Source organism: Monodelphis domestica, chromosome 7 (assembly GCF_027887165.1).
Source record: "Monodelphis domestica isolate mMonDom1 chromosome 7, mMonDom1.pri, whole genome shotgun sequence".
In the NCBI taxonomy this organism is placed as follows: Eukaryota; Metazoa; Chordata; class Mammalia; order Didelphimorphia; family Didelphidae; genus Monodelphis; species Monodelphis domestica.
Window position 1 is genome coordinate 100,247,012 of NC_077233.1, and position 13,581 is coordinate 100,260,592.

Consider the following 13,581-nt stretch of genomic DNA (forward strand, 5'->3'; position numbering starts at 1 on the left):
CAGTGTATCCGTCTCTGTATACAATGTTCTCCTAGTTCTGCTCCTCTCACTCTGCATCAATTCCTGGAGGTCATTCCAGTTCACATGGAATTCCTCCAGTTCATTGTTTCTTTGAGCATAATAGTATTCCATTACCAACAGGGACTTCTGGGTAAACATAGCGGCAGTGTAGACCCAGGACTCTTCCTTTCTTCACCACCTATCACTATAAACTACCTCAAAAGGCCAAAAAAAACAAATTCATATGAATGAAGGGACTCTACAGTAGGATGCAGCATTGAAGGTACATGGGATATGGGCATTTCCACACTATAAGGGGGTGAGATAGCTTCCACAAGCTGATCAATCCTCCCCCACCCCACCTATGGAGCCAGAGTCAGAACCAGTGCACTAGAATCAGTGAGTGAGTGAGGGGTACCTCTAGAGAAAGTGAGGGGAACCTCTAGGTCTTTGGCAGCTGACTAAAACCACTGAAGACCTACTCCTGAGAGCAGCTAGAACTGAGACCCCAGCAGGCAGAAGAAAGCACAACTTGGGTTTCCACATAGAGATAGCACAGAGAAGGGCAATAAATGGTAGAAGCTGCAGAGACTAGAGAGGTGGCCTCAGGCAAATACTGAGTTACTTAGCTCCATACTCAGAAAGCCTGCCTTCCTCACTCAGACTTTCTGACTGGAAAGGGAAGGAAAAACCACCATAGTGATGGCAAACAACACCCAGGAAAAGCAACTTCCCAACACCAAGAAAAACAAGAAGAAGGCATTGACCCTGGATAATTTTTATGGAGGAAAAATCCAGATTATAGAGGAAATAGCAGAAGAGGACATACAAATAAATGTATCCAAACCTTCCAAAAAAATGGAAATTGGCCACAAGCTCTTGAAGAATTTAAATCAGAGCTTATCAAAGAGATGGAAGGATTTGGGCAAGAAAAGTGGGAAATAGTTCAAAACGAAAATAACAGTTTACAAGACAGGACAGGAACTCTCAATTGGAGAAACAGCTAGAAGCCATGAAAAGCAGGATAGACCAAACCAAAAAGGAAGATTATATGAATCTCTTCTATCCTTGTGACTCCTAACCCAAACTGGTTATGAATATTCTTGTACAAATCTTTTTCCTTATTATCTCTTTGGAGTATAAACCCAGCAGTGCTATGGCTGGATCAAAGGGTAGGCAGTCTTTTATTGCCCTTTGGGCATAGTTCCAAATTGCCTTCCAGAATGTTTGGATCAATTCACAACTCCACCAGCAATGCATTAATGTAGCCAATCTGCTAGGTGTGAGGTGGTTCCTCGGAGTTTTTTTTGATTTGCATTTCTCTGATTTAAGAGATTTAGAACATTTTTCCATGTGTTTTATTAATAGTTTTGATTTCTTTATCTGAAAATTTCCTATTCATGTCCCTTGACCATTTATCAATTGGGGAATGGCTTGATTTTTTGTACAATTGATTTAACTCTTCATAAATTTGAATAATTAGACCTTTGTCAGAGTTTTTAGTTATGAAGATTTTCCCCCCCAATTTGCTGCTTCCCTTCTAATTTAGGTTGCATTGGTTTTGTTTGTACAAAACCTTTTTAATTTAATGTAATCAAAATTATTTACTTTACATTCTGTAATTTTTTCTAACTCTTGCTTGGTTTTAAAATCTTTCCTTTCCCAAAGATCTGACAAGTATACTATTCTGTGTTCCCCTAATTTACTTGTAGTGTCCTTCTTTATATTCCAGTCATTCACCCATCCTGAGTTTATCTTAGTACAGGGTATTAGATGTTAATCTAAACCTAATCTCTCCCACACTGTTTTCTAATTTTCCCAGCAGTTTTTGTCAAATAGTGGATTTTTGTCCCAAAAGCTGGGGTCTTTGGGTTTATCATAGAATGTCTTGCTGAGGTCACTTACTCCAAATCTATTCCACTGATCCTCCCTTCTGTCTCTTAGCCAGTACCATATTGCTTTGATGACCACAGCTTTATGGTATAGTTTTAGATCTGGGACTTCAAGGCCATCTTCCTTCACATTTTTTTTATTTCCTTTGATATCCTTGATCTTTTGTTCTTCCAAATGAACTTTGTTATGTTTTTTTATTAATTCAGTAAAAAAGTTTCTTGGTACTTCAATGGGTATGGCACTAAATAAGTAAATTAGTTTGGGTAGGACTGTCATTTTTATTATATTAGCTCGCCTACCCATGAGCAATCAATGTTTTTCCAATTATTTAGGTCTAGCTTTAATTGTATGTAAAGTGTCTTATAGTTGTGTTTATATAGTTCCTGTGTTTGTCTCAGCAGATAGATTCCTAAGTATTTTATATTGTCTAGGGTGATTTTAAATGGAATTTCTCTTTCTAATTCTTGCTGCTGAGATGTGTTGGAAATACATAGAAATGCTGATGACTTATGTGGGTTTATTTTGTATTCTGCAACTTTGACTAAGTTGTTGATTATTTCCACTAGCTTTTTGGTTGATTCTCTAGGATTCTTTAAGTAGACCATCATATCATCTGCAAAGAGTGATAGCTTGGTCTCTTCATTGCCAATTTTAATACCTTCAATTTCTTTTTCTTCTCTAATAGCTACTGCTAGTGTTTCTAGTACAGTTAAATAATAGAGGTAATAATGGGCATCCTTGTTTCACTTCTGATCTTATTGGGAATGCATCTAGTTATCCCCATTGCAGATGATGTTGCAATATATGGTTTTAGATATATACTATTTATTATTTTTAGAAAAGGCCCTTCTATTCCTATACTTTCTAGTGTTTTCAATAGGAATGGGTGTTGTATTTTGTCAAAGGCTTTTTCTGCATCTATTGAGATAATCATGTGATTTTTGTTGGTTTGCTTGTTGATTTGGTCAATTATGTGGATGGTTTTCCTAATATTGTACCATCCTTGCATTCCTGGTCACTTTTTAACTAAGGAAAAGGGGTGTGTACATTAATAGGCCTTCCACTCAGAACTGTGTGCCTCAAACCCTCGCAGAGTCCCCCTGACTCTGAGCTTGCCCTGGTCACTGACCTCTGGGAGAACCAACCATGTGAGATTGACTACTCTGAGGAACAAAAGAATTTGGGGGACCTATACCATTTGGGGGATCCAGGGGCAAGAAAAGATGCTTGATTGACATTACCATAGCTACAAGGAAATGGGAGTGTTCAAACTATATGGACAGGCCTAGGAAAGAAACCATAGTCAGAGGCTATTGCCTACCTGATAAGGGATACTAAAAGGATGGTCCCTGCCTGGGTGTGGGTCTTCTTGGGAACAAGCCAGATACACTGGGGAAAACTAAGATAAAAGGAAATTTATCATTTGCTTAGCCCCGCCTAACTGGGATTGTCATTTACCTTAGGTCTATTATTCAGTCTGAAACTGTCTGAGATTCCCTTCAGGGTGGATTCTCAGGGGAACAAGGACAAGCTTTAGGGTCTCCAATTTACAACTTGGGGGTTCATCAGATCTTACTAGGCTACAAGTTTGGGGGTTTCTAGATTCCATGTTGATTGGATCCTCGGCTTTCTCTACTGTCAAATGAAAGCACTGGCTTATGATGTTGTGGGGTACAGAGGCATACCCCTGGGGTTCAGGAAGGATACCTTTTGTAAGAATGCAAGACTCCAAAACTTAACTTAAAAGTAAAGAGAGATTTTAGTAATGTTGAATTTTGGCAAGCAAGACAGCATGAGTGGAGCATCCTGGGAGGTTGCTCCCAGAATGCCTCAGTTCTGGGGGTTTTATATTCTTTTACAGAAATGAGGACTTGACTCTGGGACAAGGGGTTAGGGAGGGGTTGGAGGACAGATAGGTGTGTCTGTTTGTCCAACTCAAATCAAAGGGACAATCAAAGGAGGATAATGCTCTTGAGGTCAGGTGTTTTGGGCCAGGAGTCAGAGGTTGTAAGGGAGCAAAGGAATTTCCCTGAATATAGTTGTCTGAGTTTCTGGGGGTACAATGCCCATGACAATATGGTCTCTAAGGTCCTTTCCAATAATAAGGTTCCATGATTCTCTGTGGAGACTCCAGTGTGTTTCTGTTCCATTGTTTCAGTCATATTTGACCCCATTTGGGGGTTCTCTTGGCCAAGATACTAGGGAGGTTTTGCCATTTCCCAATTACATTTTAAGCAGGTTCAAGCCCACTCAGGGCTGTTATGGGCTCCATGTTTCACTTCTCTGATCCACAAGCCTTTCCAGGTCCCCCTAGTTTCCAGTGCCTCCCCTTGGGTAGTAATGTCCATATGTCTTCATTATCTTGAATGTGTGTGGTTATTGTCATGTTATCTCCCCCATTTGGATATGAGCTCTGGGGTCAGGACAATGTTTTGCCCTCATTTGTACCACCACCCTCCCCCCCCATTTAGGTGTCAACATGGAAATATAGAGATCCCCAGTTTATTTAGTTTGAGGGTAGAAACCCCAGGTTTTGACCTTGTCACAGGAGAGGTTTCCCCCTGAGGGAAGGTCCCTCTTCACCAGACAGTGAATTTCCTGGTAGTCTGGGTGGGAACAGCTAATCCCATCCAATATTGAACACCCCTTTTGTCCCAATGGTTTCTCCCCCTAGGCTAAGGCCCATGACCAAGGTGACCCAGCCCTAGGCTGAGTCTTTCCCTTTTGTGTCCTTTGTGGGGCATCAGCCCCTCACTATTATTCCTGTGTGGAACTCTTCATTTTCCTTTCTTACCATTGTAAAGTCAATCAACTGTCCCTCTAATCCTAAACCCCCCAGGTCATCTAGAGTGGTATATAGGTTCCCCAAGTTCTTTTGTTCCTTGGAGTCCATCCTGAGTCCGTGGCACTCCCAGGGGCTGGTGACCAGGGCGTCTTGACTCTGTGCAGCCTTGGAAAGCAGCTCTGTTGTCCTCGTATTAGTAGCGCTAACCCCCTTTCCCTTGATTAAAGAGTGATTTTTGACTATTTAATAGTTCTGTGTTTTTTCTAGTTGACATAGGAAACTTTTAATAAGACTTGGAGACTAATAGGATGATTGGTGAGATAAAGGCAGTCTTACTCTCTTGAATAAGGAATCAGAAGTCCTACTTCACTGATCCTCAAACTCTGACTAACAATAGACTTTAAGATGTCAAATGACTTTTCTGATCTCCAGAAGCCTCTCACACACCCTCCTTCCCTAGAGGACCGAACTCTCCCCCAAATCTTAAAGTCTATCATTAGTCTGAGATCAGTGATGTAGGACTTTCCCTCAGGGAGGAAACTCTCTTGTGACAAGGTCAAACCTGGGGTTTCTACCTCCAAACTAAAACCAAATCCTTCTAAACTACAAGTTTGGGGACTTCTAGATTCCACGTTGACATCTCTTTTCCCAATGTTTTGCCACTTAATGAATGACACACATAATCATGAACTCAGTCACAGTCATCTAAAATTAACCTTTTACACAGTTTTGGTCACATAGAATCACAATCAAATTCTGACTCACCCACCTAGACACAGATGGAACCCAAGACTGTGAAAGGTACTGGCCTCTACCTTCTTCTAGAGCAGTGATGAGTAACCTTCTGAGCTTGGTGTGTCAAAATGCGCCAAAAAACAGCATAACTCGGGTGGTGTGTCACTTTGAGGAAAAAAACCATAATTTTGTGATATTTATAGTTTAAATAACAAAAATGTATAATTGTAAAGTCAATGTGGAATCTAGAAGCCTAGAAAGATATAAACCTGAGGCTTTCACCTCCTGGTTAGAGAGTTCCTCCCTGAGGGAAAGTCCTACTTCACCAGTCTCAGATTAACAATAGACTTTAAAGTAGTTTAGTGGGAATAGCTAATCCCATCAGATGTTAAATATCTCTTTTGTCCCAGTGATTTCTCCTCTTAGGCCAAAATTGTTACTAAAATGGGTCCTTCCCTTTTGTGTCCATTGTAAAGCATGAGCCTCTCCATGTTATTCTTCTCTGGAACTCCTCATTTTCCTTTGTTACCATTGTAAATTCAATCAACTGTCCCTCTTATCCTCAGCCCTCATGTTTCACCTAGAAAGGTATTTAAACTCCCCAACTTTAATGGCTCCTTGGAATTGTCCAATCTAGCAAGATTGAGTTTCCCAAGGGGTCAGTGTCCAGAGTGACCAGAGTTCAATCCTCAAACTCTACGTGTGACGCACAGCTCTGTGAGGGGGCCTACTATCTCACTGAATCCCTTTCCCTTGATTAATGAGTGATTTTTCTGACTATTTAATAGTTCTGTTTTTCTAAGTCAACAGTAATATATAACTGTATTTAGTAAACCAAAAACTATTTAATTTGCCTGTTTAGTGACTTCTTTGATCATCTGTCAGTTTCTTTTGTTGGTCTTGATATTATTTAATTTGTGTGGGGTGCTGTGAACTAAGATAAGTGAGGGGGAGGGGGAATTCTTTATCTAACCTGCCTACTAGTGACTTTTTTTGCTGAATTTCATTGGCTAAATCTTTTTAAATCAATTGAAGGTTGGTATTTTGTACACTTCAAGCCAAAGCAAGCACTACTAACTTCATCTGTCAATCTGTTTCTTTTGTTGGTTATGATATTATTTAACGCTGAGAATAAGATCTCACAAAAGTATGTAGAGGGAAAAATTGTGAGTAAAGCCATTGCTATATTTTTCAGGGTGCTAAAAGTGTTTGGTAGGGGTTCCTGGCCCAGCTGTACGGTGAGAGCAGTGGCTTCCCCCCACCCTCAGCCTGCTCCACCTGCACTGCTTCCTCATTAGAGCTGCAGGAACCTGCCTTTCTGCTCTCCTATGGGGCTCCCAGGCCCTGAGACACGCTGAGCCCACATGCAAGGGAGTCATCATCAGTGCTGACACATGTGTCATAGATACACCATCATGGTTCTAGGGTCTCTGCATGGGACACCCAATACACTATGGGCTAACAACAGAGAAGGACCTAGCTAGCTATTATACATATTATATGCATATAATATTTGTATTACATATTATAGATTGCTTTAAAATTTGCAAAATAAGAGGCAGCTGTGGCTCAGTGTTTAAGAGCACTGGGCCTTGGGTCAAGAGAGACCTGGGTTCAAAGACAATCTTACATATTTCCCAGCTGTGGGACCCTGGGTAAATCATTTAACCTCTGATTGCCTGACAAATGGATCCCCTGGAGGAAATGGCAAACCACTTCAGTATCCTTGCCAAGAAAACTCCCTGGATACTATGGTCCATGGGGTCACAAAGAGTAGGAAATGACTCAACAATTACATATATAATCTCATTCAGTCCTCACAATAACCCTGTACCTGCCTGGCCATTGCAATAAATAACCTGCTAACTTCCTGCCTGAATTCTTTTCCTTTAGTCACTCCTCCACACAGCTGACAAAATGACTGCTTTAAATTGAGAGACAATCTTATTCTCCAGAAACCCCAGTGTTTCCCTCTAATCTATAAAATTCAAATCTAGAATCTTCTCCTTGGTTTTAAAATCCATTCACCTCTTTGCCTGTTCCTACCTTTCCAGTCTTCTTAGTTTAATCCCCTTCATGTACTCTGAAATATATTCCTTCACAGGCTAACTCCACACCTGGAATGCCCAGGCTCCTAACCTCCACATTCTGGTTTTCCTAGCTTCCTTAAAGACTGTTCAAATCCACCATCTGCAAGATTCTTTGAAACCTCTGGAATTACCATGGTGCTCAGCAAAGAGTAAGTGCATAATAAATATGTGGCAATTAACTATTATCCTTATTTTCCAAGAGAAGAAACTTTGGGGAGTTAAGTGACTTGCCCAGGGTCATACAACTATTGTCCCGGATGGAATGTAAACTATGGTTATTTCATTCTGGATTGGGAGTATTAAGTATTTACTTGGTCAGACCCCACTAGGCAGCTAGGTGGCCCAGTGGAGAGAAAGCTGGCTTGGCCTGAAGTCAGGGGGGTTCATCTTCCTAATTCTCAGAACTGGTCTCAGAACTTACCCAAGTCACTTAACCTCATTTGCCTCAGTTTCCTTATTTGTAAAATGAGCTAGAGAAATAGTCAGAATGGACTCTAAATGGTGTTAGTAAAACTCGGGACAGAGTGAACTACAACCCACCGAGAACTCAGAACATGCAGAAGAAGGTGCTTGGGTGAGTAGTGGGGGGTTCTGCCATCAGGGAGCACCCTGCCTTAGAGCTCATTACCTGCGACTTTAACGAGATTAAGGCATAATTGGGGAAGATTTAATATAATAAAAACAGTCAAACATGGATAACCTTACATTTAAAAACTAAGCCAGCAGGAAGCCCACCGAGATCCTTCCAGATGGTTCAGTAGTCCCTGTGTCTATGAGCTGTACATCACTGAAGGTCTTAGAGCGGACGCCAGGACAGGGAAGGTCTTTTTCATCTCTGATTCCAGGACAGGTGAGGGGGTCTGGTCCAGAAATGGACAAGGTAAAACCGGTGACTCAGTTTCTCCTCCCCAAGAACTGGGTGCTCGTGAAGGAAAGAGGTGAGCGTGGGTGTTCAGCCATGGATGTCAGACCAGCCAACAGACCTTGTTTATTACATAGACGCCCCCTCCCCCATTCCTCTGCCCCTCCCAGAGGTGGCCCCGAGCCGCTACAGCGCAGAAATTTCCCTCTCTTCTCTCACTGGCCTCTTCTTCCATCCTCGTGCTGAAGCACTGAGCCCCCCAGCCCATGAGGACTCAGAGTCTGTGGGGGCCCGCCGACAGGGGAGGGGCTTAATCGGTTCGGGGCGGGGCCCGAGGCGTGGAGGGGGCAGGTCCCGGGTATGTTCTTCAGAGGCGGGGCCCTGGAGGAGGGGCCGGGGCTGCCCCTGCGCCCTCGGGCCCGGGTGGGTCCTGGCCCCTGGAGCAAACAGCTGTCCGAGCTCCGGGGTAGGGGGTCCCTGCCGATCCCGATGTCTGACCCGAAGATCCAGCGAGCAAGCCAGGAGAATCTGAGAGGTAGGAGAGGTCATGGGGCTGGGACGGGGGGCGAAGGGGTCCCAGGCAAGGTTTTCTTGGCTGTCCGCTGGCTTAGCCTCACCCCAAGCCCACCTCCCTCCTCTAGGACCAATCTCTAGTTCTCGGGGAGTGTAGCATACGCCTATGCGTACACCTTTGGGTATTGCTGGAGCGAGAGCTCCAGAGGGAGGGCGGGGCCTGCAGCTGAAGGAGTGGGTCAGTTTGTCTGTCCAGTCAATTTGTCTGCCTAGCGTCGTTGTTGCTTCGGGCCGGTACGTTTAAGAGTAAGACTCCTACTTTCACTCCTTTGGGGGGGGGGGGTTCCTGAGTGGTTCATCGGAGTAGCCCAAGACTCCTCTCTCCCAACCCCCAACAGCTGCACGGGGGGGGGGGGGGGGGGCGGGCAGAAATGGGAGCTAAAAATAGCCTCTCTTCCCTGAGGTTGTCCTGGGCAGGGGTGGGAAGCACAGCCCCTTCAGGACTCATCCGTGTGGGGGTTTCCTCTTCTTCCCATCCAGAACCTCTGAGTCCCCTCTAGATTTGGCTCCCTAGTTTACAATCATACTGTGTCTGGTGAAAACTTGCCCCCGAGCTTCTCCTCCCCATTTCTGCAAATAAAATAAACAAAGCAATACACACATACACATTGAGAGCCTACTGTGTGTGACACCTTGGGTTTATCAGTGCTGATGTAAAGAGATAACCCTGAATTATAGAACCTCAGAATTTCAAGATGGCAAGGACCTCAGTGGACATCAATCTAGTCTGTTCCTGCTAGAAAAGATTTTCTAACGGACCCAAGAGTCATCCAGCCTTTCCTTGAAGACCTCCACATATGGAAGACCATTACCCCCAGAGGCAGTCCATTGAAGGTTTTTCCTTTCAACAACCAAGATTTACCTCTTAGCTATTTCCACACATTACTTCTCATTCTTCCCTTTTAAGGTCCAATCTAATCCCCTTTTCCTTATGACATCCTTTCAGATCCTTGTCCCTTGAATCTCTTCTTCAGGCAAAATCTCCCCAGTTTCCCTCAGATAGAATGGGCCAAAGACCCTGTTCCCAAGGAGTTTACAGTTTAATGGAGTGGAAAGGACAAGTACACAAATAGCTATGATACCAAGGAAAATGAGATAAGTGCAAAGGAGGGGGATACAAGCAAAGTATTGTGAGAAATATTGACGGAGAGATCACTTTCAGTTGGGAAAATCAAGGAAGACTTCTTGGAGATGGCATCTTAGTTGGGCCATGAAGGGGAGGAATTTCAACAAATAGAAAACAAGGATGAAGAATGGAGATGGAGGCTCAATGATTTATGAGCAAAGATAGAAGAGGGCAAGATGAGAAGAGGGACAGAGTGGGATAATTTGGTTGGAGGGTAATGTGTGTGTAAAGGGTTTTCAGTTGTTCATTTTTCAGTCCTGCCTATTTCTTCATGACCCTATTTGGGGTTTTCTTGGCCAAGATACTAGAGTGGTTTGTCATTTCCTTCTTCAGCTCATTTTACAAATGAGGAAACTGAGGGAAACAGCGATTTGCCCAAGGTCACATAGCTTTGTGTTTCTGAGGCCATATTTGAAGATTCCTGATTTTAGGCCCATCACTATCCACTGTGCTACCTTGCTGCCCCACATGAAAGATAGTATTAGAAATTTAGGCTGAAAAAGTAGGTGAGATATGTTGTGGAAAGACTGCCTAGGCTAAGGAAGACTCCTTAGGAGAAGTCATGGACTATTTTTGAAGCAGTGACATGACCCAGCCAGCACATTAGGATTTATGATTGTCCCTCTTCTCTTCTGTGCAGCCTTCTGTCACATCTGTGCAAAGCATGTGACTCTCCCTCCAACATCTGGACAGGATGTGCAGATTTCATCAGGATAGCATATGTGACAATTCTCCCTTACATCTGTGCAGAATTCTGTAAAGAGCCTTCATAGCCATTGATTCTTTAAGTCTTCACAAAGGTAACCATAGAGTTTGTCACCCACTCCCAGAATGGTGAAACTGAGGCCTAAGGAAATTTTACCTTCATTTTCACAGACAACAGAGCTGTGGCTAAAACCTTACCAGGGTACCTGCTGCTGCTGCTGGGTTGCTTCAAGCATGCATAAAATGAAGGGTTGGATTAGATGACCCTTAAGATATCTTTTAGCTCTAAATTTATCATTTTAAACTCAGACCTTTAGAGCTCTGTAAAAAAATTCACATTTCATTCATGGCACCTTTTCCCTCACCGTCTAAGTATTCATTGGCACTACCTTTCAAATTTTAGACAGTTGAACCTTATGATTTTCCTGATTCTAGAATGCTGCTTGGCTCTCTGGACTCAGAAATCTGCCCCTCTCCCCTACTACTCTAGCCTTAATTACCCTTTCACTTCCCCAAGGTAAATTTGTTTCCTAGTCTATCTTCCTGCTCCCTCTCTTCTCTCCCCTATCTTCCTACTATCCAGACCATATTTATGACTGTTTTCTAGAGTCAATTCACAAAGTTAAAGAGAATAATCAGATTTAGAAAGAAAATGAATAAAACTATCAATTGTGAACCAGACTAGATAGTACCTAATCCTTCTAGCCTAATTTTAAGTTTCTTTAGCAGTAAATATTCCCAAGATCCCAGAGGCCTGGGTCTCACTGGGAACCCTAGAAAGGTATAAAAATTCCTCAAACATTTGTATGCCAATCTAGACTATGTCTACATGCTATGCTCTGGGTAGTATTCATTAGCTCATTTTGTAATTTCATGCTCTCTCATTGGTTACTACAAGACCATTTCACAGGCTAGATACCTTCTTTCTTACCCAAGGGGCAGGGAAAGGTATAGTTTTGTGGGTTTTTTTTCCCATCACTTCAAAAAGAGATTATACTTACTATTCTTTCTCCATTCAGAGCACAGTCTGAGGAGAGGGAAATCCACATGAACTGTAGGAGTTAGGGAAAGCTTCCTGGAAGATGTGAAATGAGTTGGACTTTGAAGGACAACTAGGTATGAATAATAGTATATATGATATATATACTATATATATATATATATATATGATAGTAGTGTTAGAAGGAAAATAGCTGGGGAACAGCTGTGGTTGGGGAAAAGGGATGAGACAATTATATAATTAAAAAGAAATACAGGGCAAAAATCAGAATGATTAATATAGTGATCAAGTTAGATTTCAGAGGGCTAAAGCCAAGTATGCTTCTCCTGCTTTGTCAGAGAGGTGGTAAACTACAGGTGTGGATCATTGTCCCAAAGGAGAAGTGTGTTGGCTTTGCTTAACTGCCCTCTGTTATGAGGGGAAAGAAGAGGGAATTGAAGTGACCTTTTTAAAAAAAAAAACATCAAAAAATTATTTAAGATATAAAAGAAAAAGAATGAAGAAGATAGAAAAGTTGAGGACCGGGAATAACAGACTAAGGTACTTAAAACTGATCCTTCTAGCAAAAGAAAGTCATCAAAGGCTCTGGAGCTGAATGGTCCACTGATGGGAATGATGTGAAATTCATTGCTCCCCTAAATTCTACCCTATTATGAGGTGCTGAGTCAGATGGAACATTCTGAGCTAGTTGGGTCTGTTTACTGTTATTATTGAAAATTACTATTAAAAGCTAATTGTAGTAGCTTGTAAGGCTGTGTGTGTGTTGGGGGAGAGCATGTAAGGGGGTCTGCTTTTGGGGGTGGGGAGAAGGGTGCTCAGAAGAACTAGTTGTGGAAGCAGCAATTATTTAGGCTCGAATTTTTCTGAACCAGGCTTATCCCCTCACCTTCACTAAGGATTCTAGAATGGAAAGGTTTCCTCTTCAGTCTGCGGTACCATAAGGGTTAATTCCCTAGGCTTCTCTAGCCTCCTCCACTTCTAAGAGTAAGGAGGAAGGTCAGAGGCTCTTGGGAAAGGGTCTATCTGTGATCCTCTGGAGAATCTGCCCCAGGCTCCCATGACCTAGGTCCCAGGGGAAAGGCTATGGCTAAGAGGTTGAAAGGAGATCTGTCCGAGCAATCCAAATTCATGTGTGAATGTTTGCTTTTTGCATGTGTTTGTGTGTGTCCATGCTTCTAGCCATCCCCTAGGCTAGGGCAAGTCGAAAATCATTTATGATCTTTTCAGGACTTGACAATGTCCAACTGAGAGCCCATGAACCAACCACTGCCCTCCACTTAATAGGCATCTGCCTTTCCCTCCTACAGAGTTCTGAAGGGAGAGTGGGCTGATCAGGCCTCTTTCTACCTTTGAGCTCACAGCCAGCAGTACTGTCAAGAGAGGCTGAAGGCAACCAGAATGCCCATCAGTCAGTGCCCAGACTGTAGCTGGAGTGTGAATAGGCTCATGTCAGGAATAGCCTCTCAGTTGTTCTTTGTTTTTAATACCCCTGGATGTCATCCCTCAGCAATGCAGGAATGGAGGTTTGGTGGTCACTGGAGCACAACTGGTGTTTGTAAACTCTTTGTGTGTGTCTTGGACCCTTTTGGCAGTTTGGTGAAGCTTATGGGCCTCTTTTAAGAATGTAATTTTGCAATTCATAATTTGAGGTTAGTGAAAATAAAGATGTATTTTTTTTTCATTCAAGTACATAGATTCCCCTGAAATCTAAACATGGTACACAGAGTACCTGGGAATAAGGCAAGTTCGAAGAGGGTGTACAGTGTCTGGGTAGAAGACCAGGCAAAAACCTTAATCCTGCATATCTCCTAA

General features: G+C 42.7%; 1 protein-coding gene across 9 annotated transcripts in view; it reads left to right on the top strand.

Moving 5' to 3' along the window:
• The first annotated feature begins 7,329 nt into the window (after positions 1 to 7,329).
• PFKFB4 (6-phosphofructo-2-kinase/fructose-2,6-biphosphatase 4) overlaps positions 7,330 to 13,581 on the top strand; it is an 85,543-nt gene continuing 79,291 nt past the window's right edge. Inside the window, exons 1-3 of one of the 9 annotated variants that reach the window (XM_056805272.1) lie at positions 7,330 to 7,652; positions 10,705 to 10,864; positions 11,789 to 11,885. Coding sequence is in view for 5 of the 9 variants with exons in the window: in XM_056805267.1 (XP_056661245.1) it covers positions 8,726 to 8,900 (175 nt within the window). In the remaining 4 variants the exon portion in view is untranslated. Of the gene's footprint in view, positions 7,653 to 8,506; positions 8,901 to 10,704; positions 10,865 to 11,788; positions 11,886 to 13,581 lie in introns of those variants that run through there. The other 8 variants (XM_056805275.1, XM_056805271.1, XM_056805276.1 and 5 more) reach the window with 8 other exon arrangements.